The sequence below is a fragment of the Tinamus guttatus genome, unplaced genomic scaffold (assembly GCF_059628265.1).
Source record: "Tinamus guttatus ecotype Peru unplaced genomic scaffold, ASM5962826v1 Tinamus_guttatus_pri_ptg000308l, whole genome shotgun sequence".
Classification (NCBI taxonomy): Eukaryota; Metazoa; Chordata; class Aves; order Tinamiformes; family Tinamidae; genus Tinamus; species Tinamus guttatus.
The window spans coordinates 956644-982511 of NW_028288842.1; the positions used below are offsets into that span (position 1 = coordinate 956644).

Here is a 25868-nt window from a genome sequence, read left to right on the forward strand (position 1 = left end):
TTGTCACTACTAAGGACTGACTAAAGAAAGAATACTATTTTTAATTCCCCCGTGACCCCATTCAAAATGAAGCTGATTACACATATAATACTCAACATTTATACAGTGTCCTTAAAATGTCAACATTTGCTAAGCAGCTCCATGTGTTGGCACCTCAGATAAGATCAGTAGCCCTCTGAAGTCAACTGCAAGACTTGAGGGATTCCAGTGATTTCAGTGTATCTTTGATTTTTGCCATTATTTCCCTGCAGTGAGAAGGGAAAACATTATGATATCTAAAATGCTGTGTATATCTTCTTGCAAAGGTTGTCATTTTACAGTAGCCTTTTTTTTTTTCCTAGCAAAACCATCTCAGCCAATCCTCTGTATCTAGAGAGGAAATGTGGTGATACGTATCCCAGAGATCCCAGTATATGCTGTTATCCTCTCCCTCTGTCCTCTCTGCTGCCTCCTGTTCCTGAAAAATGGAGAGTTTGAGTGTTTTTCTAAAGCACTTTTCGCTCTGAAAAGGAAGACAGTAAGTGAAGAAAAAAACCCAAAACTCTAATACATTTCACCCATCATAATTCTTGATGATAATACTTGAATTTTTAGGATGAAAGACATGTAATAAATTGCCTAAACTCAGTCTTGTAAAGTAATAGCATTTCATGGGAGAGAAATATTTCAAGTAATTTCAAAGATAGATTCAAAGATCCTTGTCTGGACAAAAAAAAAAGAAAAAGAGGTTAAGTGTTGAGGAGTCATTCCAGAAAAAGACAAAAGGACGCTAAATTCTTTAAATAAGTTATTAATGTTAAATTATTAATTTAGTTTTATATCAGCTTTGAACAATGTATTAGTAATTAATTGCTACGGATATTTTGTGAAATATACCAGTAATTTTAATAATTTTAAAATGCTTCTGAACACTTTTACTGGGTGCTAAGTGATGAATATTTGGAAGTACATGCTTCATCTTAGTCTGTGTCACTGTACTGTCCCAGCTGGTGAGATTAGCAGCGTACGTGAGAGAGAAAGGCACTCGGTCCCTGCATAAGGAGCAGCGTATTGGCTTGAGCAGCACTTCTGTGCTGGTTACTGGAGAGGATTATTAGTGACCCCTTTCGGCATTCAAAAAAAAGGGGGTTTAATATAGAGTTCTGTTTGAGACCATGCCTTGAGGAATACCTCACCCCAAGGGCTCTGGTCTGGGCAAACATCTGGGAGAAGACAGAAATCTGGAAGTCTAGAAGACAGTCTAGAAATCTTTTCTTGGTATAAGAGCTTTGTCAAGGTAACCATGATTATGTAGCTGGTGCTCTTGCTGCCTGCACCTCTGCGCTGGTGTTTGCTGAGGTGTAAGATGGGAAAGGTTCCCCAGAGCGTTCTGCGTGGGATACCAGCTGGTCTCACCGGGATCAGGGCTCGGGGGAGAAGGAATCAGACCACTCATGGAATCTTCTGGAAAGCCCATGCTCTCTATAACATGTTTTTGAGCTTATTCCTGTTCTAGGAGAGCAGGAACTTTGCTTACTACACTTTGCAGACACTTTGAAGATGCAGAATGTGCTTGAGATTGTTCTGATCGTTTCCACGTGCCTTTTTTTTTACTTTCATCACCTAATTTTATCTTTGAAGAAATGTATTTTCTTGTTCTGTCAACTTACCTATCAAACCTGTCTTCCTATTTAGCTTGGTGGTTTCTGTAGAGTCAATAATAAAACCTAAATGCACACCAAGTGAAGAATATATCCTTAAACCAAGCAAAAATGCTGTGTAAATGTCATCTTTACTGTTCAAAAAAGGCCAGCTGAGATCATACTTTGCCAGCATCAGGGAGCATGAAGCTAGTGCCCAAAACACGTGCACGTGTGCATGCACACACGTAATCTAGCAGGCCCAGAAGCATCTGCCTGAGGTTTTCTGCATCTAGTTAGCATTTAGATGATACTTTCATAGATTGTTTAGTGCTTTAGAGAAATGCTTCAAAACATTATTGTCCTTGTACAGGTTAGGGTATGTGGACATAGGCATGTGATGCTCCTGTGAAGCAGAAACCCACATCCTGTTGACTTCCAGTAGAAATTAGATTCCCTTGGACCTAAATTGCTCCTGAAATAGGATTCAGTTTTAATTTGCTTTGGTGCACCTTGCTTTGTAAGCTAAAATGGTTTAGTTCAAATTGTGAAGCAGGTCAGCTGACAGACAGGGGAACAATAAAATTGCCAGCCACATTTTGGATTACACTGAGGATTTCGTTTTCCCATGGAAAGAGGAATGAACCAGGTAGCACTGAAACATTCAGAACCGCAAATGCCACAAGACTTTTCCTCATGCAGATTAGTTTATACACACATATTTCTCTTCGCATCCTCTATAATACCTCTGAAACTTTTTGCATCCTTTGATGATCAAAAAGCATATTCCAGTAGGACAGATCTGTACCCTGCATGCTATTTGATTTAACCTTAAAGGTCTGATAAATGTTTTTTGAATACAAGTCAATATTCAAGCTACAGAGCAGAAGCAAGGATGCTTCTTGGTTATTGGAAAAGGGCTGTACTTGAGTCAGGACATACGTTTTAATTCCTAGCCCCTTGGGTGCTGCATTCATTTCTGTGCCTAAGTTGCCTCTCTGCTCATGTTTGCTTTGTGTGTTATGATGGGAAGAGCATCTCAGTGCTGCTAGTCTCATCCTGCAAATTTCAAAAGTGCCTACTGCAATTGTGATAGGGCTTCTAGGGGTAAATATGGCATCAATAGTAATAACACTTTTCTTCACAGCAATAATACACTAAAAGTTCCTCATTTTTTAAAGCACAATTGCTGCAGTGTAACCAAACACAGTACAAAGACATTAACACTGTAATAGCTTCCTACAATACTATAATGTACTTTTATCGCAGCAGAGAAATAGCTAATGAAGTATGAAAAGCAACGTCAGGTAGAAAAATGCATTTTTAGGAGAGGACAGCCCATTTGAATGATTACACCTCCAAGCAGATTGCCACGGGAGTCAGGCGGGGAAGTGATACAGGGTTATCTCATTCGGTCCTGAAAAGTAGGAGTTCTTGTCTCGTGTTTATATCTGTAGGAGACAGCAGAAGTTGCCACTGATCTTGGGAGGAAGTTGTCTCTGCGAATGTTTGCTAGTTTGAGATTTCCAGTGCAGAGTTTTTGGTCAGAGTGATTGCTTTTCACTTAATGGTTTTCAAGGAAAAAAAAAAAAAAAAGGCAAAAAGTTTTATTTTCCACTAGTTGTTTCTTGACTAACTCCAGTAACATAAACATAGACTTGTGGCACCAGATAGAACTTTCCTATTTATCTATCTGTATATATATGTTTCTATAACTACTGCGTATAATGGTTTTTATCAGCACTCCATCTTTTAGCAGCTTTTTTGTTTGGTTTTGTTTTAATTGGTTTTCTGTTTTGAAAAACAGTTAACTGCCTTGTCCTTCTTGGGATGGCGTGCTGAACCGCACGGTAATTTGTGCTGATGTTGCACCAGAGAACTCAAATAGTATCAGCTGTCCTGTTTCCCATCCTGGCTGGTAGCCAGCCTGCAAGCCAAGCGTCTTCCCTGCCCATTGCCATAGTTTGCACATAGCGATGGAGCAAAATAGAAAACCAAAATGTCTTTGGATTTAACTCTTGTGTCTATTCAGATTTGAGCAGGTGAGTGAATTGGTCCTGCCAAGCTGAGCCTTTTTGAATACCCCTGGATGCCTGAAAACAAAACAGATCGGGCAGGGAAAGGTGCTAGGAAGCCACCCCTAAAAGAAAACAGAACTTAAATTAAAAAGTGTGAGTAGTAGCAAATACACAGGGAGCCAGCTGCGTATAAAATTAGCAATATTGCTAATGCTCCTGCTGCTACATTCTTGTCACTCCCTGCATAGTCTACTGCATTCAAGACCACCTGATACAGGGCTGGAAGGAAAATGAACCACATGCTGCAGCTTTCGCCTCCTGAGGGGTGCTTACTGAATTGCAAGTGCCACATAATAGTCTTCCCGTGGTGTCTTTTTAGCCACAGCTCAGCCGTGACTCGGTAAGGGCTGCCTTGCATTAACTGTGCTGACCGCAATCCCTATAAGCATCTCCCAGGCCATCTTCTGACTGAGGCTGGCTCAGGTACTGCTGAGGGAGTAGCCATAGCAACCCTGAGCGCATCCGAACCTGCAAATCCACTTGGAAAGCCAGATAAATAGGGAGACGGCGTGATAAACGTGCTCTCAAAACCACCACCGCTTCCGCTGGCACGCTGGCTCCTGAAGATACTTCTGCAGTGCTTGTCTGATGAGAAAGTCCATTAGGATTAGGAAAAAAAAATCGCAATATAATATACGAGCATATTGTTTCAGCCCCAAGTGCTTTTTCCCCGAGCAGTCCTGGCCAGTCCCTTCCTTCTCAGTTTAGCAAAGCATTTCAGTCTAAACCATTTTGCAGCTCTGCATAAAGATGATCTGAAAACGGGACCCCCTTCACCTTATCTCACCCATCCTCAAGTGTCAGGATGCTGCAGACACCCTCTGAAGATAGCAGAGGTGGTGCCAGGCTTTAAACTTGGCTTGTTGACCCATGTTAGTCCCCAGGAGGTGAAGGCCTCAGCAGCCAGCAGCTGGGCTGATGGTGAGCGGGCTCCCATCCATCTCCGTCAGCTCAGCTCCATGCCCTCTCCTGCCTAATCATAGGACCTGGCAGAAGAGGTGAAGCAACAGTGGGGGTTCTTAGCCGAGTATTAATTTTTCTTAAGATTTTCTTAAAACGGTGAAATTTCAGATTCCTATATGGTTCTATTTTCTCCCACTGACTTACGGTGTTAAAAAGCTGTTCTGTTCATTCAGTTCCTAATAACACCTTTAATGCCAGACCCACCATTGGTAGCGAGTTAGAATTATCCAGGCAAGAGCTTCTCTCCCTCTGTGCTTAATATCCCAAAATAAGACAGCAAAGTTTCCGTTTTAAAAAGCTTTCCTCTTTAAATAGCCTCTTTTTTTGTCTTAAGATCACATATGCCCTCTGCTGTCCCTTCAAACTCCATGGAATGAAGATATACTATCAGATTATTTGTATTATTATTACTGATAATAATTTAAATATCAAGTGAAAGTTAAGATTAAATACTCTGAACAAATCAACACTCCTTTAAAACCAGACCTATAAGAGAAATCTAGATAAACCTCTAACTATAACGATCCTTATTTTCCAGTAAGATAAACGACTTGCTATATTTTGCATGCTGAATTTCCTCGATTTTTCAGATATGGCTATTCTTAAGAGACCAATTTCTTGCCAGCAAGCAAACCTTTAACAATCTCAAACACTTTATATAGTGTTTAATTCACTCTAGCAGCACATAATGGAAACAAAGTGTTGACTAGAATGCCCTTTTCCAAATTAATTCTTGTTGTCTGAAAACATATAGATTTCTCGACAAAGAAAAGTTTCCCAGCACTATTCAAATCGCTCCCTGCTGCTTGTGCAGGTTATACACACAGTATTATTTTAATGTTTAATGACAGCTGAGCATCTACTAGGCACCCTGTGTTTGAATTAGAGCCTAATCCAGCTGTCACTGGCTCCCAATAACTTGCATTTTGGATGGCACTTCTCAAGAGCCTGTGTCCCTGGGTGAAGGTGCTGCAGAGAGCAGACGAGGTGCTGGAGTCGCGTCTGCCCGTTAGCCACTGGCAACACATTGGGCTTCTTTTAGCAGAACCAAATTTTGGTAACTGGGAGAGTTCAATATTTCACTGCTGCTTCTTTCTGTGGTTGGATACTGGCTTGGGACGGGACAGCACAGAGCTGGGTTGATGGGATTGGATTTGAGCTACAATATTATGTAGGTTTTTCCATACTAAATAGTACCCCATCCCCAAATTCTTGGGTAGACCGGTCAGTTGATTGCCATGCTTACCTAGCTAGCTGGCGTGTAATGGTGTGGCCACGTTCCACACCTTCACACAGTGTGTTTCCACTCATACACTAATTAAAATGCCTCCTAAGTCACTGTTCTCAGTGCCTGTATTGGAAATATGCACTGAATGATGAGCCAAAATTATCCCTTTGGGTGCAATTAGCTGTGAGCGGAGCCCAGAAACCTGGAATATTTTTGACTACAAGGCCAGTTAGTGTGATTGGGTGGCAAGGAAAGCAGGCAGCCATAGGGTGGTCAGGGGGAGCAATCAGCTGAATTGAACTCCCGGATGATTGGAAAACAACTAGTGAGAGCGAGGTGAATTTTCATCCTGGAAGTGATAAATGTAACCCTGTCTGTAGTGTTCAGCCGAACCGAACGCTCAATCAGCATTTGATTAACCTGAGCTGCCCCCTACATGGGCGCATATAGATAGGATTTAAATACATGTGTGATATTCTCATCATGTATAACTCTCCCAAGAGTTGTACTGCATGTTATAAAGTATTAGCAAAGTGAGTAAATAATGATAATTTAGAAATGCAAAATAAAAATAAGTGTCTACTCGAACAAAATATTTGTCATATCAAGCAGATGACTCGTTCACCTTGCAGCATGTCTGTCCTTGGATTACATTTGCTTTTCAAATCTAAGTATCAGATATTTTTTGTTTTTCTAACAATAAATCTTGAAGTAAAATTAGACTTGGCATTGGGGTTAAAGTTCACTAGAAATTAATTTTTTGATATCAAACTTGTGTCTTTGTAATAAATGTTTAGCAGTCAGGTTTAATTATTACCGTCCCCCTTCTCTTGCTTGCTGGGGTGGAATCAAGAAATCCCAAGCTTTGCACTTGCTTTTGCGGATGTGGTTTATCGATGGGGAACTTGCCCAGACCCATGAATTTTGGTGTGGAGTCCCCAGTGTGGCTCTGGAGGTGGAAGGGAAGCATAAGTGGAGCAAAGGGCTTTTTCATTCCCCTGCTCCTGCCCTTGGCTATGCCCCAGCTCAGGAGCCTGGTCCTTGCATGCACGATGGCCCCGGGGTGGTAGGGCAGCCACAGGTCACTTTTCCCTGTATGTAGGAGCAATTGGCTTGGCCTCTCCTCACTACACTTATGGTTGCTTTATGTATGGTGTTCCCCTTCATTTGGATCACAATGATTAACTTTTAAATTGCTGGAATATATGCTGTGGAAAGAAACATGTGAGAAGACAACATGTCTTCTTATGAATGCTGAACAGGGACGTCATGGGGTATCCCAGTGATTTGCAACCAGCAGCGTAAAAAAGAGTGTGATTCTTGCAGAATTGACTCATCCCATTCAGTGTCTGAATAACGATGACCCTCCAAATGGGAGGAAACGTGGGATTTCCTCAGCCCTCCTGAGGCCTGCACGCTCACGGATAGAGGCAGACACACTTTTTAGAATAAACTCTTTCACTTCCTCTTTCTCTCCCTTTTAAACCAAAACGGAGCTGCACGTCACCGGCCAAGCACAGACGAAGTAGTGCGAGGAGGATATGAGTGGGTGGGCAGCACATGGGGGAGCCCGCAGTGAAGGCCCCTGCCACCAGGGCAGGCCTGTCCACGCTTGGCGGACGAGCCGGCTCCGGCCCAGGATGTCTCTTTGGAGAGGAGGAGGAGGCTGGCTTGGTGGCCGCGGGTCACAGCTGGCTCTTTGCAGCCATGCTGTCATTTTGCAGAAGGAGTGTCAGAAAAACCTCTGAGGGAGGAAAAACTGGAACCGTTCTCCGGTTTGGCTCTCCCAGAGGCTGCTCCGGTAAACTTCCTTTGGTTCCTCCTGCTGACTCAGAGATGTATGAACAATAGCCTAGATTTTTTTTCTTAAAATGAGGTCATAAATGGCACCATTCCAACCAGAACAAAGGCAACGTTTTCTTCACATTAGCTAGATAAATCATCTTTCCTAGAAATGGAAATCATGACTCTGAAGTTTATTGCCTGTCCCTGTTTATGTGTTAAGACATGTGTTTGGTATTAGTAGGAGTCTTTTGACCCAGACTAATTCTGTTTATAAGTTTACTGTGGCACTATTGGGTTTTATGTTGCAAATTTTCCATTATTAGTTCCCCAACCCTGACCAAAGTGGTGGTGTTTTAGCATTGAGTTGGTTGTTGTTTTCTCAAAACATTTATATTACAAAGTTCATGCTACCAAGTATAGTGCAGGGTAACAGTCAGCAGTTCAGTTCTTCTCACATACGCTGCTTTGGTAGTGATTGAATTGTATAGATGCCAGTAGACCTACTTACTTATTCTGGAGGAGGAGATCTTCAAGGGATAGAGAAACAAGTCTGATTCAAGATTTGTTTTCCAGAAGTGTGCAAATTGCCATGTACTGTGTGTACATAATTAATACGGAGTATCTTCATCTTTGATATCATCATTTGTGTTGCTGAAAGCAAAAATCATTTGGGATGCCACTGTGGCAAAATTTTGAAAGTTTTTCTCATGGTAGAAGAAAAATGACGACGTTGAAAGTATGATGTTCAGCGACAGGGCACTGACCTTTCCTCCTCGAGCTGAAGCAGAAGCTCTGTCCACATGCCAATTACTAGAATATTACTTTCTCCGAAGAGCAGAGACTAATGAAGGTCAAGACACTCAATGAGTGAATTGCTCCTTCATCTCAAGCAATTCTCTGGACTAATGGTTGATGAGTGTTGGGCCCTCCAAAGTCCTGTTCATGCCAAAGCTCTGGGGTATGTTTTGAGACTGACACCGAATGCCTAGTGTCCCAGTTGTGCCTGAGACATATTGACCCTACTTGGAGAGGGGGAGACCACTTCCTAATCTCCAGGGTGTTAAGGGAATTGTGCACAGGGTGCCTCTTTGTGCTCAGTGACTGAGTCCTACTTTCCCAAGGACCCATGCACCCTTTTTTTTTTTTTTTTTTTTCCTATGCAATAAGGTAGCTGGATTTGCATTTTCACCCAGTAAGAGCACTGGTATTATCCTTCTTCAGAAGTGTTTAGTGCATAATTTGTTAGGCAGTGTTAATGCCTTTCCATTCAACGCATGTTGTCCAGTTGATCAAAACAACATACGGCACGTGTTTGTGTGCACATTGGACATCTTGTACTTATGTTATCCTGTGACGAACATGTTCCAATAGAGTGAGGTGACTGCCAAGGTGGTGGAGATGACAGTTCTACCATCTTTCTCCTGGTCGAGTGTTGTGATGTTTCTTTGTTTTGGTAGAATTTCTGGTTGTTGTTTCTTTTTTTTTTTCCTTTCTATTATTCATTCTATTTTTTTTCTAAGTGCATTACACTACATATTTATTTTAGGAACTTCCTCTGTTTTTCTATATACCTGTGAGAGAAATTCCAACCTCTTACAATCAATTAGTACTCTAAACATTAGTTTTGTTTAGAATTATTGCACCACGTTTAACTACTATTGATTGTAAAACGATCTTGCCATTACTTAGATTACAAGTAGAAATACATGGTTACCTGAGAAACTGATGGCAAATGGTTGAATTTTAAGATGTAATGACTAAATGGACTGCTTCTTTTGAAATGTTGCAATTATAATGACACCATGCTGTTTGGCTCATAAAAACATTATAGGTAGCCAGGCTCATAAAACATTTGGAGCTCCTTTGGCACAGTGCTCAAAATATGAAAGACCTTCTCATTTTTCAGACAGATGTGAATCCACGTTAGGCTAGCTGGTGTGAAACAGCCACAAGCTTCAAAACCATTCATCATAAAACATTCATGTGTTTTCTTTCTTAGGTGAAACAACATCTTCTTGCCAAGAAGGAGGCACTGAATGCTGTTCAGCAGGGACGTGTCCTCCTGGAAAGTGAAATCAAGTCACCCAGAAAAGTGCCTGAAGGAGAAAACAGGTGGGGAAGATGGAAAAAAACTCAATCTCTGCTCACAGCATTTCCTGTTTTGCTGTACATCCACTTTAAATCTGTATTTACATATGCAGATGTCAGGCCCAGATTTTGCAAGTTTTAGAGTAAGACAAAGGAAATTCTCCCTTGCCACAGCTGTTAGCTCTTTGCCGCTGGAAAAAAAAAAAAAAAAAAAGAGTATCTATCAGGTCTGTAAAGGCATTACTTAAGATGACATAGAGTTTCACTACCTGTAAGTCACTAAGACCCAGGAGGGGCAGACACACTTTTGCTTCCTGTGGTTTAGCCTTATTATCCTGTCTAACCTCACAGAGTGGAGCTTGGTGTTCACATGCTGTCGAATCTTTATCATCTGTGTTTATTTTAGAAGTACCTATGTGTTACAATCTGCATGGGATACCTGTTTTTCTCAGGTTTCCAGCTTGCTCAGATCTAGCAGTTTTGATTCCAGTAGTATGCTTGCTTGCCATGCTCCCAGTTTCCTTTCTCCATGCAGCTACATAGACTTTGTGTTCTGAAACCTTTATTAATATCTATTGCTTTTGGGGCAGGTTGTTTAGTTACTATAAAGAGGGCCCAAATCAGCCCTCTGAGCTTCTCCCTTTTATTTTTTCGTAGCCAACTCAGAGTCACCTCTATGGTAAATCACCACAAATCCTTCATCTGGAAGGCAAGGAGACTATCCTGAGGCCAAACAGCCTACGTAGGTTTGCTAACCTACATAGCTCACTCCTCTGAGCTATTCCTGACTAATCCAAGGAGCCTTTCACATCTCCAGGTGAACTGCACAGAGGGGAGCAAGTGCTGGGCTCTGCAGAAGCTGAGACCTAAAGGGACCACCTCTCCTGGGGCGGTGACATTATGTGTGTCACTGCTAGCACATATAGTGCTAATGAGAAGGTCTCCATGTCTGAGGACAAAGCTGTACCTGGAGAGCACAGCTAGACCAGGAGAAGGCAGAGCAGGGAGGTTCATGAGGGAAATTACTGCTATTGCCCTGATTCAGCTTTCTGCATTTACACAACAAGAACCCCTGTGCTCTGGTCCCAGCTGGCATCAGCAGCTGAACTGTGAACTTTTCTGGAGAAAAGAAGGCTGAGAGGAGATTTGATTAACACGTTCAAGTACCTGAGGGGTGATTGTAGGGAGGATGGGGCCAGGCTCTTCTCTGTGGTGGCCGATGACAGGACGAGGGGTAACGGGTGTAAGTTGAAACACAGGAAGTTCCACCTCCATATGAAGAAGAACTTCTTTCCTGTGAGGGTGCCAGAGCCCTGGAACAGGTTGCCCAGAGAGGCTGTGGAGTCTCCTTCTCTGGAGATCTTCCAAACCCGCCTGGATGCCACCCTGTGCCACGTGCTCTAGGTGTCCCTGCTGGAGCAGGGGAGCTGGACTAGATGATCTCTAGAGGGCCCTTCCAACCTTAACCATTCTGTGACTCTGTGATTTTGTTACTGGTTCCTGTAGCAGGCATCATTTCCATTGGGGCAGGATTCTTGTTACTCACTCTAGTCTGAAACTGCATATGCTTGTGCTCTGCAAAATCAAATAGAGGTGAGGGAGGGTCAATAACCAGCTGTGCTATCAAACCCCACAAAATCAAAGGCACTGATGAAGGCAATGGATAACTGAAAGGAAAATGTAAGGGCTGCCTACATATCGGTCAGCACAGGACCTCCTGTTCTCTTCTGATCAGAAAACATCGAGGAGCAAGGAGTAAGTTCACAAGTATAACCCTTTTTCGTTGATTTCCCTCACACCCATGGGATCAACATAATTTGCTGATTTCATGCAGCAGTGCTGGGTCTGCTGAAGCTTGCTAAAAATTCATTCAGTCACAAATATTTATTTAGGTATATACATGCCTATGCATGGTTCGTACATGCCTATAATATATTTTAATATAAAAATGTATGTATTATATAATGCTTATCTTTTTCAGTCTGGGATCATTGGCAAGTTGGTAAGCTAAATAGCTTCCAAGTCATTTTAATCAACACAGCATTTTTGCCTGGAAACTGCCTAAGTTTGTGTGTAAAGCAAATTCCGGTGACTTTGGTCATGATGTGGCACCCACAGTACTGCTGCTGTCATTAGCTGCTGCTTCTGCTGCCAGGAGGCTGGAGCGCTCCTCCGCTTAATCCCTGCACGCGGTGCAAGCACTGGGGTTTGTACTTGAGGGAATGGCAGAGCAAGGTGGACATTTTAATGTCTGGTACTGAGACTGAAGAAAAAAAAATGTATCTGCTCTTCAGATTTTGTAATACAGTTGTATGCCTAATGTGAGCAGATACCTGAAAGTATCAGGTCTCATTTATACCAGTATATGCAATTTCACGGGAGTTATTGGATTTGCTCTGAGCTTGTAGTGCTGCAGCTGAAAGCAGGAGGTAATTAAGTTCATTTGAAACCCTTCAGCGTGCAGCCCACACGGAGTGAGAGGCATGAGCACGTACGTGCAGGTGCAGGTCATAAAATAAATAGCCTGACCAAGTGTATCCACACAGATGAAACCCAGATGCTTGGGAAGGAAACCCTTTTCTTGCCACTGTGTCCTGCAAGCCAGGTTGTGGCCTGATGGCTTTAGCTGGGTAGCTATGACCAAAAGTCGTGTTCCCAGGAGTATTTGCAGACATTTTTTTCCTTTGTGGTTTTCAACAGATGCTGCTGAGCTGTGAGTTTTCTAATTATAAAAGTCAGTGATGTCTGAACTGTGGAGAGGTTTCTGCTGTCCTGACCCATGACATAAATCTGGGGAAATGCAGAGAGTGATGGTTGCTGCGGTGTGCAGAGGGGACCTCTGCATTTGCAAGCACCTGACGAGGCATCTGTCCAAATGCTGCCTTCAGTCACATGAGTTCCTTTAGAAAATCCATAAGGATGTAAGCTGTATCAGGCTTGGATCTGATAGTTACATGCCTCCATGCTTCAAATTTAGCGCTCATTGAGTGTCAATGCCATAGCCAGTTTAATAGATGATGCAAAAAACTGATGACGAATGGAACAGAGATTGTATGCTTCAGAGAACAAGACCTCTTGCTTGGGCAGCACACAGGTGTTGGGGTAGTGCTCCTCTCCCTCCATCCTGTCCACGAGTGAAAGCTGGCCGAGGGACAGCTCCACAGTTCAGCTCCTCCCTTCCCCAAGCCCCTCTCACTGACTCCCTGGCAGAAGTTTTCAGCCACATGAAGGAATTCTGCAAGGTGCTCTGAAAGGACCCAAAAGGAGCCCCATGGGTATTTAACTTCAGGAGGAGGATGAAGACTTTCAGCTGAAGGACTTAATATATGGGAACCCATCAAATCCTATTAGATCATGGTGGAAGACATTTGCAAACCACATGGTGCTGCGGCTGAGCTGTGCTGGCAAGCTGTCAGCAGCCTCTCCAACCACAGTCTTGCCCTCCTTCTGTGGGAACAGTGCACACAGCCTGCACCTGGAAACACATTTAGGAACAAAAATTCCAATTCCCCTTCTGTGCTGCCAGCAGGATGGACATAAGCTAGTCTGATCCAAAAGCTGCACAACCAGGTTATGATAAGCAGCTGTATTAGTCAGGTCCTAGTGCTGTGCTGGCTTGGCAAGGTATCTTCCAGGTGGGAATTGGCTTAGGTTCATCTGGCCCAGAAAGGAAGCCCTACGTGCTTGAGTCTGCTTCTGCCCATGGTAACGTGCAGAAGAGAATTAGAAATATAGATTGCCGCCAAAAGGTGCAGTATGTAAGTAAGCTTTGCTAGCCTAAAGCAAAGCAGAGATCTCATCGCAGATATGGACCAGCCCAGATGGCAGGATGTGACAAATTGCCCACCTGGGGTGTAGACACATTAGACAGTGCAAGCGTGTTGCTCAGAACTGAGGAGAGGTTTCCTGGCTGTATGGCAGCACTGCACTACTCACCTAGAAGTGTATCCACTTCAAAATAAGAAATAGGTTGGAATGTCATTTTCCTGGATGACATTCATATGATTTGTCCCGTGTAAGATCCTGCTCATGTTTACCTGTTTATCATATGCAGAGGTCAGTGTGTGCTTTGGTCCTCTGTTTTAAAGATGGTTTTTCTAGTAAGTTGCTAAAGAGTCAGTTTTTCCTACAGAGCAGAGAGGCTGTCTCCGGAGCTGTCAGTTGCAGACTCTATTCCTCTGTACCCCACAAGAGTAGATTGGCCAAGGCACTGTGTGGACATGTTCTCTGCAGGCTCATCTCATCTCACCTCTGCTGGGGAAAACACAGAGGCCTCCAGTCCAAGGAGAAGCGCCATAGGTAAGTCTCTGGAGACCCTGGACTGGTGCATAGTTAGGACAGGAAAACTCTGCCCTTGATATGTCCCTGTGCACACAGTATGGCAATATAACCCTGGGGCTGGAGAAGAGGCTTCACTTATATTTCAACTAATGCAACAGAGCAGCCAGCTTCCCATTTCACATCCCTTCCCTGCCTGGGACTGATCAGCTGTCCCTGTAAAGGATGGTGCCAGGTGGGGCCTCAGGTGGCAGAGAATATTTCTGTTTTCTCTGGGCTAAGTGTTATTATTCCCTTGTGTTTCACTATAGTTACAGGCACAATAAGGAAACCATATATTAAAAGAATCTTATGTTTTTGTGCTTTTTATTATAATAGAGTTAGCTTCCCTGCATAGAAAAGTCAGTAACTGTGCTCCAAGCAGTGTTGAAGCCTGGAGGAAGTTTGTAAAAAGCCATTTGTGCCTGTTCTGAGAGCAGTGATGAGACCAGAACAAGCTACTGAGCAGGAATCCTGCTCTTCCATGTCTCATAGTTTCTCCTAGCTATACAAACCACAGCCAGGACTGAGAGTAGGCTGCATGCCCTGGGCCCTCTCCCTCCCTCTCCCAAGTCATTTCTCCTGTCGTTGCATGGTGGGACAGAGCACAGCTGGTGGCACTAGCAGTCTTGCAGCACAGGGTCTCCAGGTCCTGGGGAAGAAGCTGCCCCGCTGGATGGGGATTTGTGCCCAGAGCTCTCCAAGGGAGTGAAGTTCAAGGAAGAAGGAGGATAAAACTGTCTTGTGCCTTTCTGCTGATGGTCTCTATTCATGAATAGAGATATTTCTCCCCAAACAATTTTAAATGTTCCTTGGTTGTGTTTATGGAGGCCAGAACAATGTTGCAGATCGTGTTAGGGGAGCTGCACAACATCCCACAGAGAGAGGGATGGAGCACAGCTCTTGAAACACAGCTAGGGCTTGTGTTTCTGGTCAGTTGGCAGTTCTGATATTTTGGCATTTGTTTTAGGCTTGCCCAGTGAAAAAAAAAATAGAAACACATTTTGGAAGAAAAAAAAATATGATTTTTTTGTTATTGTTGCACATTATTATACTGGTGTATGTTTACACCCATTTCTCTAATGACCTTAATAGCGCTGGTATATTTGGGCCATTTTTTTCCACTGCAAATTGTCGTGGGGATAGTTTCCTTGGGGTTGAGGTCCAACATGGTTTGTGTTTACAAACCATTGAGAGTCAGTCAGAGTGAGAGGTGCTGCCAGGGCTCCGAGAGAAGAAAAGGCTGGTGTATCCTGCTCCCCATTTCTTGTCCTTTCCATTTTTCAGCCATCAGAGAATCCACATGATGCGGAGCTGATGTAGGCAGAGGGATGGCAGAGTGAAGGGAAAATGTTATTAGAAATCAGGCTTCATTAATTCAGCTGCTCATAGAACAGGGTGTTCAGAAAGGTCGAGATGTTTCATTTGACCTAAACAAATACTTTCGGTTGAAAAGTTTCATTCCTGCCTATTGAACCAAATCAAAACATTTAGCTTTGGTGCAGCACTGCAATGAAGAGTTTGGGAGCTGCAGCTTAGTCGTGCTGCACTCATGTGCCCTGGGTTGGGAGGAGGCAACATTCCCTCTCCAAAAGCGCAATTTTGATTATCTCCAGAGTATTGATGAAATAAGATCAAGTTCACCCGAAGATTAAAATGCAGGGAAAGATCCCAATCTGCTTTCTGACTGCTTTTTTATCTGAAAGGAGTTTAACTCCTCCTGTCCTAAACAGCAGACTGAAAAGGGGAAAAAAAGAAGAAAAAGGGAGAAAAACAAGTAAGAAAAAGGTGGAATTAGCTTGGAAAAAGAGGCTAATGTGACTTCCATTCATGCTTGTGCGTGCATTCTGTCCTCCAAGTATTTTTTTAACTTACTGACCTGCTTCGAACAAATTAGACCATTTTTTGTGCTCAGTTTTCCCAGATGCTCTTGTTGAAGCTCCTCTACATATGCAGTGGGGTAGATACATGCTGAGCAATAGCCTCTGCTTCGCACTGCTTTGGAGCACAAGCTGTCGCCCAGCTTCGAGCCCTGTTCCCATACGAGTCTCAGTGTCCAAGGGAGGATGTTAGCAGGATTAATTGGGCAGATTGCATCCTTCCTCCACACCATTTCTTTGGAAACCTGCTAAGTGGAAAGCCATGATTAAAATCCTTGCCCTGATTTGGGTAGGGTGGGTTTGATTGCAGCACTTGCAGTGAACTGCTTGAGGCAGCTGAATGACACATGGAGGTGGACTTTCCCAGAGGCCAGGGTGCCACAGGGCCAGAGACCTTTCCTGCCCAGGAGACACTGCTCTCGTGGCTTCCCTTACAGCACTTGCCCCTGCTGAGTGCTGAAGCAACACTACCACAGTTTAGAGAGCAGTTTCCGAAGAATTAGTCACGTGATCCTGCTGAATTTCAGCAGTGAAAGGGCCCCTCTTAAAGGCTCCCTAAAAGTTTCTTGTAAGGAGCCCAGATCCTAGCACCAGAAAAAGAACCATCAGTCTGAGCCAAGGAACAGCCCGGCTGGTTGATAACATCACTGCAAAGCGGCTCTAACACAGTCTGTTCACCCAGTCTGGCTGCCACGCTGAACGTCTCATCTAGCAGCAGCTCCAGCCCAGAGAAATCAGCTCCAGCATTTCCAGTCCTTGGCTTGTGGAGTTCCTTGTCCTTGTTTCTCTACCACTAAATCCGCTAGCGCCATTCCTCCAGGTTTCCTGGTTCAGCTGATCCTCTACAAAATTGACATGCCGTTAAGTCGCACACCTGCCCTAGCTCTCTCTTTAGACCGCTTGTGCTGTAGCACTAACTCTCGTTATTACTCCTGTGTTATTGCATTTGGCTGCCACTCGCTGTTTGCTTGCCAAGGGAAGTGAACCTGCCTCATTGTCCCATGAGTGGATGGGCAATTTCCCTCAGGATCCCCGGGGAAGGAAAGTGGATGTTGTAATGATGTTGGGATAAAGTCTGATGCTGTGTCACTGCCACGCCATGAGGAACTGCACAAGGAGAAGGGACTACAGAAATTCAAACATCTTGGGTTTTGTAGCTTTAAAAATAAAAATCATACAGAAAACTGAAACAGTGTGTATCTAGTTAGAGACGTCAATCCCAGTGAGCTGGTGAAGCTGATTTGTGTTGTAGTGATGCTCCATGACCCAGGCGTTGGGCCAAATGAATCTAGTTTATGTTCCAGTCATTTCAGGGCCAAGATCTGATGAGGGACAGATCCTCTCATAACAGCCCAGGCTACTCACTGCCCTATTGAATCTTATTAGGATAAGTTACGTGATGGAGTTAGTCTCTCCTATGACATTCAAGGTTTAACATTGAAGGAGATTGCAATTGCAAAGTTTGCAAAGCAAAAGGCTTTTGAAAGGGCTTAGTTTCTGGGGGAGACTTTGGTGTAGGAGGTGGAAAGCATTTTCTTAGTGAGGGTCAGGTCCATGGGGCATGTTCCCTCTCTCCAGTTCTCTGTTTTTGCCAGGTTGGGGAGTCCCTCATGGTCCCTCCTGGAGACTTATGTTACAAAAGGAGAACATAAAGGAGAGTAGGGGATATTATCACATTCATTTTGAAAGTGGAAGGGAGTCTTGATATATTCATTGTCAGCTCACAGCTGATACCATGCAGTCTTACTGCACTGAAAATGCAGGATGACAATTATACCACTGATAGCATAATTTATTTATTTTTTAGCTACCCAAGGTAATTCTAATGAGGTAATAAATCTACACGCCAGCAACAAAATACTCACTTTACCGGCTGTGTTTATAGCCATTGGTTTAAAGCTTTGAAAGAAGAGTTTGTTAAGCAAAATTGTTATTTTTGTTTCTTATAACTTGTCTTTTTGTTAGTGTTACATCACTCAATATCTTTGTCTTTTGCTAACTCATCAGTTCAGCCCAAAGATCATGCTGAAATATCAAGCTGGAACCCTGTTTGCCCTTCATTTGCTGACCAGAGAAAGATCGCCCGGAGCCTTGGATTCGTGGACAGTCATGGAAGGATGCATTCAATTTATGACAACTACCAAAAGTCTGCATTCAGGTACATGCAATTTATTTTTGTAGCAAAGAGGTGGCATTTCCTGAAGTGTTGCCCTTAGGGGAGAACCAAGACACAAGCAAACCCCTGAAGATCAGCTGAGTCATTATCCAGGAAGACATGGGAGAACCTCAGAGGCTTTAAAATGTAAGGATCTTACTCACTGCTTTAGGGGTAACTGTCCCTAAATGGAAATTTACCCTCACAAAGGGTAAATCACCCTTCATCACCATGTCCCTTTCAATGTTTGCTACCATATTCGGGGAAGGCTTCAGAGCTACTTTGTTTGTGGAGGCAGCCCAAAAAAAGGAACTGAAATCCTGTATCTCATAGCTGGTTTGGCCTTGTCTTCAACTGAGGCCATCCAATTCTGATTTCAGGAACAGAACTGACGCTACAGAGATCTTCAGAGGGTTCTATCACACAAGCTATATAAAGCTATTTGAGGCAGTGCAAGGCAACTAAGAGAGTGAATTGGGCTTTACATATTTTATGTCAACCTAGAAATGCCATTAAAAAAATGAAGGATTATCTCCTGGATAAGCTAGTTGTCCCAGAAAGGCATTTGCCATAGTTAATTTAGCTTTGCAGATACTAGGGGTGAGAAAGACCTGCCAGAATTGATCCTTAGCTGGATAACTGTCTTAGCCCTGCCTCCTTCACAGAAATGTGGATAGCTGACAACTCCAGTTTAAAAGCTAGCCCCGATATAGACACTGTCTGCTGCAGACTATTTGCTATCACATTTTTCAGTGCACAGGGAAGCACATAGTTATTGCTAATATATCTTTCAGAATATTCAACTTCTATCATACCGGTAGTATGGTTGAACTGGTAGTTCAAGCTCATAATGCTTTGCCTTTTGGGGGTTTTCCACCCATTAGTCATACTCATTCTGATACCGCACGTCCCAGTTCCTTTTGTGATTATCTAGTTAAGACGAGCATTTTATCACTTTTAATCTCGTTTGGCACTGATTAGCCCCCAGATCTCCCATTGTTTTTTATATCCCTCTGTGATTCCTTCCTAATTGTCAGTAACTTTTTGGTAATGAATGTCCTGGAATGGACTGAATGCATTTTATTCTGGTCTTGTACCAGCCCAAATCCATAATTTCTAGTAGTGTAGTAGATCAAAACAAAACAAAGCATCACGGATAAAATGACCTTTTTGGTGCTTCAGGTCAAGAAGTTAGGAGTAGATGAACTCCGTAGATTTTGTTAGATTGCCTCTACTAGAAGCAGGGGAATTCTGTTCATTGGCACTTATTCCTGACATGAGGAGAATTTAGGAGGAATTTTCTTACAGTTAGTGAAGTCACAGTGGTGCATGTGAAAATCAAGATCAATTTTTCACATTTCCCCTCTCTTGCACAAAGAGACAGCCTTTTTTCTTCTGTCACATCGCAAATGCATCATCGGCTTCCTCCTAGCCTTCTTTCAGCATTGCTACTCACTGACTTTTCTCAGTGACAGTGAACACTGAGAACAGTGGGGAAATAACAGTGAATGCATTTCCCCACTGATAGATTAGTTTACCGCTTTCCAAGAGCTGCATCTCATTTACTTCCTAACTGTATTTCTGAGCTATCATGGACTCTGTACTATTTCTTTTGTCCTCATCTGTGTTCCCCTGCCCTCTCCTCCCAGCTTCATTATCTACATGTTTTATTAACCAGCTGTTTTATTGCCCCTTCCACATCCCAAGTGGAAATGTTCCATGAAAAGAGAGCTACCCCGAGCCCCTCTAGGTGCCATATGAGACCCAACGCCCTTGTCTATGATTACTCCTTCTTCTCAGGGCTTCAGATATTTCCTGTGACTGTGTTTATATCGAAGCCAATGGGAGACGATATTTTGAGACGCACCTTATCAAATGTTTTTCTGAGTCTCAGCTCTTCTCTCTGCCTTATTCATTTTGTAATTCTGTCAATTTTATATGCATTTCTTTCAGGGACTTAGTCTTCGTAAACCCTCGGTGCTCCTTCATGCGTATGTTTCCTTAATGATCTCTGTAATTCTCAGGACATTATAGGGAGAGCCATAACAAAAGGTACCTTTGAAAGCCAGCAAGAAAACTCCTGTTATGTTCAGGGCTCTACAGCTATTTCCAAGTAATGAGATACAAAGTGCTGTTTGGTGGAGTTTGGGGAGAAAAAACTCTAGATAAACACCGAGAGATAAAAGAGATTATCTTCCCCTTTATGTGTTTCCTTGCATTGTGTGAACTGTTTTCCAGTGAGGATTGAGTCACTTCTTGTCCCATGCAGAAAGCAAGAGAAATTATTAGGTCTGCTAATAGTTGAAGATAAAGAGTACAAGGCGATGACAGTTTGCTTTGTTTGTGGTTAAATGTTAAATTAGGCTTTTTTTTTTAAATTCTCTTTTCATTTGTTACTATCACGGTGTTCATCAATGCCAGAACGCTATCACTCTTTTTTTTTACTTTGCTCACTTTGGATTTAAAATGTACTTTTTTCTTGGTATAGACCTTAATGGAATAAAACTGCATAGCAATACACAATACACAATCTTTTAATTTGATATTGCATTATACAGCAGCTTTGGAGTTAGTGTGAAGATATAGGGTACACACCTAGTTTGGTAATAGTTCTATACTACTCGTGATTAATCTGTCTATATACAATTTGTAGTGAAGCCACAGTACAAGAATACACAAGTTTAGTAAAAATACATGGTTTGGATCAACTAGGATATTTTGATGTTGTTTGTAGCCAAGTTTGATTTGCAAGCCTTTGCTGTTGAGAATGATTTGTGAAAATGCTGAGAGTGCTTTGATGGCCATATATTTAATTACACTGTTAGTAATGTATACTGAGAAATGGAAGCTGAGAGCACATATTGCATCAGGTTTTTCGACTATTAGATATATGTAACAAAGATTGTCACTGGCACTAGTGTTTAGAGACAGCCACTGTGTGTTGCATGTGAATGTAGCACTCAGTCTTTCTCTGGCTTTTGCTCCTGACCAGTGTTAAAGCACTATATATTTTGGAGTGACTGTGTTGCAGAAGAAAAGGAGGCAGTGACACTTGAAGCTTTGTTTGTGGGTACTGAAAATCACCATATCTATTTGGCAACTAAGTGCATGAGGATGAGTTATCAGATGCCCTGATCTGTAAAGCACTCTGGGTCTCAGTTGAACCTTGCCATTTCAGGTCTACGACTACTCTGCATGCGACATTTAGCAGCCTTCGGCAAATATGGATCTATACCTTCACCTGTGACTTTTCCTGTCCTCTCCCTCTGCTGTAGTCAAATCTGGTGGCGTACAAATAAATAGATTTGCACTCCTGGAGGCAAGTCTTTCCCAACATAACAATCGTGTCAATCAAGAACTTTCCTAAAGCCTATGCTCTTAGGACACTTCAGTTCTTGGCATGTTTTGTAGTTAAAATGCCGGTTTGATACCTCTGCCAGTGCACAGAGGACCAGTTCAAATGGCATCCTAGTGGCTGGTCCCAGGTGTGTGGCTGACGAGCCCTGTGCTGCCAAGGGCACTGACATTTTCTCTCCCCTGTGGCAACATGCAGCTTTGTGTGCATTATTCAAAGTTTTGGAGACTGTTCCAACACAGGATATTAGCAGTAGCAGAAGACAGCACAGTATCGATGCGCATTGACCTCTCCTCTATGCATTTTAGCACTTTGGCTCCTATCTCCTAGGAGCTGGTCCAATATTTTGAGACATAAACTAACTTTTTAGAAAGACCTTCAAAACCTTCAGTTAACATCTCCTTAGAGAGGCTATTCCCTCATTTAAACCCACAAAAGTCTGTTGCCATCCAGTGACTGGCTGACTGCACAAATCCTTAACAGTCCTAGATGTTTTACTTTTTCCCCTGCAACGTCCCTCTTCAAGAGCATCCAATCCCCAATTCCCATGTCCTTTCACCTGTTTCTCCATCAATCCCCTGCACTGTATCAGAAGCTTGTCAGCTCTGTTTTATATTCCTGAGTCTCCTTGGCTTAATTAAGGTCAAAGTGAAGTCTTGTTTAGGGAAAACCCAAGCTTAAACACTTACTACCTAGACCTTCGATTCACTCTGCTATCAGTTAGGATCATGCTGCTTACAAAGTTGCATAATCAAAATGGTCTTTTACAATGATTTTAAGAGGTTCCTCTCCCCGTTTGCTTTTCCCTATCCTTCTCCTAGATGCATTCTGGTTCTAAACGCCTTTACTCAAGCTTCCATATTCCTCTAGCAGATAGATGGAAATGGGAGAAGAATCGACCTAAATTTCAGAGTCATCAGCAAGATCTTTTCCCACTACCCAGGTTAAAAGACTTCTCCCATTGACGTAAGTGGCCCTACACCGACTAAGAGGGCAAAAATGGCAGGGATTTCTGATGGTTGCTGCTGTTCTGTTTTTAGAGCACCAAGCTCAGTGAGATCCTAGTCCAGCGGCGGAGCTCAGGGGCTGTAGGACCGTAGAAAGTAACGGTGGGTTTGAGAGGCAGCATTTTCCACCTCTTATGTGAAAATGATGACCAGAACTCGAGGGACAGTGCAAGATCATTCTCTGCATCAGTATTTTGAAAAGCTCTTGGCCACAGTTTGCTATCCCTTCAGCTGCATTGGTACAGCGGTTTGCAGAGCCTGCCGAAGACCCAGGTCAAAATAATGTCCCCCAAACTGTTAAATGCTGGGTTATTTCAGTGATGCTGCATGGAGTATGGTCCCACAAGCAGAGAGGAAGGGAGAAAGGTGGCAAACTGCAGTGGCTGGGTACAAAGAAGCAGCCAGGAGAGGGAGGAGTGTGTGAACGTGAGGAACAACTTCCTCAGCTGACCTGGCTGCCCAAAGCTTGCCCGAGGCATTGCCTCTCTGCAAGGCTCTCTCCAGGTCTCTCGCTGCCAAATGGACCAGGATGGGAGCGGGAAGGCCCTGGAGCTACCAAAGTTTGTGAAAGGGGAGAGGCAGCAAGGTCAGAGACTCGCTCAGTGTTTCCCTCTGCCCACGGAGGGGAGGAGGGGACGGGCCTCCCCCGCCTCGGCTTCCAAATTGGGCAGTGCCCGCGGCAGCCCCGAGGCAGCCGGGCTGCGTGGGCAAGTGACTCAGGGCACCGCTGCACGGCCGCGTTATCCGGGGTGGGTGGGCGCTATTTGTCACACTGCCTGTGAGTGTTGTGCCAGGGGACGCAAACACATCAGCTCTCTGGGCTATTGATTCAACCTTTTCCATACACAGAGACGCACAGGAGTTACTGGAACGAGACAAATGCAGCGGGGGCAAAGTCCCTACACACACAGAAGACACACACTGCACCAGCGCTAAATAATTAAACACAACGAAAAGTTGAATGACTCTTCGATGTGATTCACAACATGTCTAATAAGACCTGTGATACGCATTGCAGTCTGGGACTGAGTTTCTTAAAGCACTCCTGATAGACGTGTTGCTTAAGGGATAAATCTGTTTTCCAGAGCTTGGAGTAAACCGAGGGATCCCCTACTCACGCAAAAAGTCCCTGATCTTACTGGAGATACATTGTGGACCCTGGTTTCATATCATTCTGAAAGAAAGGAGAGATGAAATCTAATTCTTGTGACATGGAGTCGTTCTGCATTGATAATAAGTAGTTTGTAATGAAGATTTGTCTTTCTTTCTAGGAAGGAATAAAGAGGACTGAGAGGCAGGTGGATAAAGGCTGATGGGTAGAAGGAACAGCTTTAGAGGTTGTATCCTATATAGATTTAGACAAAAGCAAATGCAAATGGTATAACGGTGACTTTTTGCTCCACAAGAAATCTTTCTGACGGTAATGAAAGTTCCTTAAGGGCAGGAGATAAATAGGATATACTAATTTTAATGCAAATGGATTTTTTAAAAGAGAGCCACTGTATAAAAGGTAAAATGGCAGTGCTCTAAACATTCTGCCCATGGTGCATTTACTTACCATTAAAAACTGACATCTAAGAAAGAAAGCAGTTATAAGGAAATACATACTTTTTTTTTTCTATTAGGCTTTCACACTTTTGAATCTGCTTATGTTCTTTCAGTGCTACTGGAAACTTGATAATTGCTGAAGTTCATCCAGGTGGTCTTTTTCTGAAGATCCTGAACCGTGCCCTTCAGAAAGAGGAGAGCATTGGGGACCATCTCCTGATGCAGAATGTCCAAGGTCAACCAGTGGCAGTATTCCGGTTTCCCCCAAAGATCAGGATGGCAGCTGGCTCTGTTGTGACAGTGAGTGTGTGTGCATGTTGCATTTGTAGAGTCATATTTTTGGAAGGATTAACACAAGTCATGATGAATCCAAAAGAAGCCGCTAGTGCCCACCACCAGAACAAGTCTGGCATTCTCATGAAATGTCCAACATTTCATGCTGCCCAGCAGTGGAAATCCTGGAAAGCCCTTCTTTGATGCCTTCCTATTTCCAACCACTGCTCACAGAAGCTCTCTGTGCTGTCCAACTTTTGTCAGTCATGTCATTTCTTTTGCCAACAGTGGGTGTGGACTGAAACCTTAGATCAAACATCCACAAAAATTAGAATTGGAAAGGAGACAAATTGTATTTGCAACTAATGCCATGTATTCCACATGCCACTAATACCATTCTGTGTATAGCCTGAGAAGTAGCTGTAGTGTCTCAATTGAAGAAAAGAGTCATGTACATTCAACCTGTGTGCACTTTCTGGAGACAGCTGTGATCTATCACAGTAAGGCATAAACCGGTGTCCTTGCAATGGGGTTCTGTTTCTGGCTTTGCCTTGAACAACTTCTAGTAAATATTAACTCTCTGTGCCTTAGTTTTCCACTCTGAAAAAAAATGAAGATAATGATGAACTCTCCTTTGATTTTGTGTCAGAGCTGTATGTTAAAAATCAAGTGCATGGGTTGCTGCTTTTCAAAAAATGGTTTCCCCTCCAAGGAGTTCAGATGTACCTTTTTTGCCAGCTTGAATGAGTGATAGAGACATAGATAGGATATAAGATGTCAAGAATCAGATGACTTCATCATAATCCAGAAAAGCTTTAAGTAGAAAACAACACTAATACGCACTTGGCATCCGTGGTAATTAAAAAAGGTTGGTCGTGTGAACTCAGTGTGAAGAAGGCTCCGTCGTAAGTGTAGCTCAAGAACAACAGCCAGCTTCCAGCAACCTCTGGGATGAAAATACCAAGCACCAAACCCACCCTGTGACCTGACACAACCTTTGCTGTGCTGGATAAAGCTGCTGGCTTGCAGAGCTTCCCAGAAATGGCCTTCTCTTATTTGGAATTTATGCTCCAATCATTTAAAAAAAAGGCTCGCTTTTCCCTGCTCATTCTGAAATGCTCTTTTCTGGTCACTGCTGAAGACTTTTACAAGGTTGCCATTCCCGTTATCATTAAGTGACTTTGGGGTGAACAACTAACTGATATAGAAGGTCCACTGGAGATGCTATTTCAGCAAATGCAAGCAGGAATTTCCTGCTGGTTTATTAATTTCAAAGGGCAGTGTTCAGCCTGCCTGTTCTTGCATATAAAATTAATGTGCAGTAATATTGGTGTCTGTCAGACAGATAGCTATGTAGGACTTCCATATTCCAGCTCCAAGTGAGAACAAGAGATGAACAAGGCAAGACAGGCAAGCTAGATGCCAGAGGAGATGGTTGTAGTATGGATTGAAGCCTCTTTTACCACCAGGACTTGCCTCCTTTTTTGAGATGAAAATTGAGGCTCTGCAAAATAAAATGAGGAAAAATCCATGTTCATCAGCCAAGTTCATCCTCGCCCTGTGTGAGCCCTC

At 43.2% G+C, this 25868-nt stretch overlaps 1 protein-coding gene across 1 annotated transcript in view; it reads left to right on the top strand.

Annotated features, from left to right (window-relative positions):
• The first annotated feature begins 13981 nt into the window (after positions 1–13981).
• LMNTD1 (lamin tail domain containing 1) overlaps positions 13982–25868 on the top strand; it is a 40805-nt gene continuing 28918 nt past the window's right edge. Inside the window, exons 1-3 of the mRNA XM_088528457.1 lie at positions 13982–14060; positions 17924–18116; positions 24137–24323. Of these exons, the coding sequence (XP_088384583.1) occupies positions 13982–14060; positions 17924–18116; positions 24137–24323 (459 nt within the window). The remainder of the gene's footprint in view (positions 14061–17923; positions 18117–24136; positions 24324–25868) is intronic.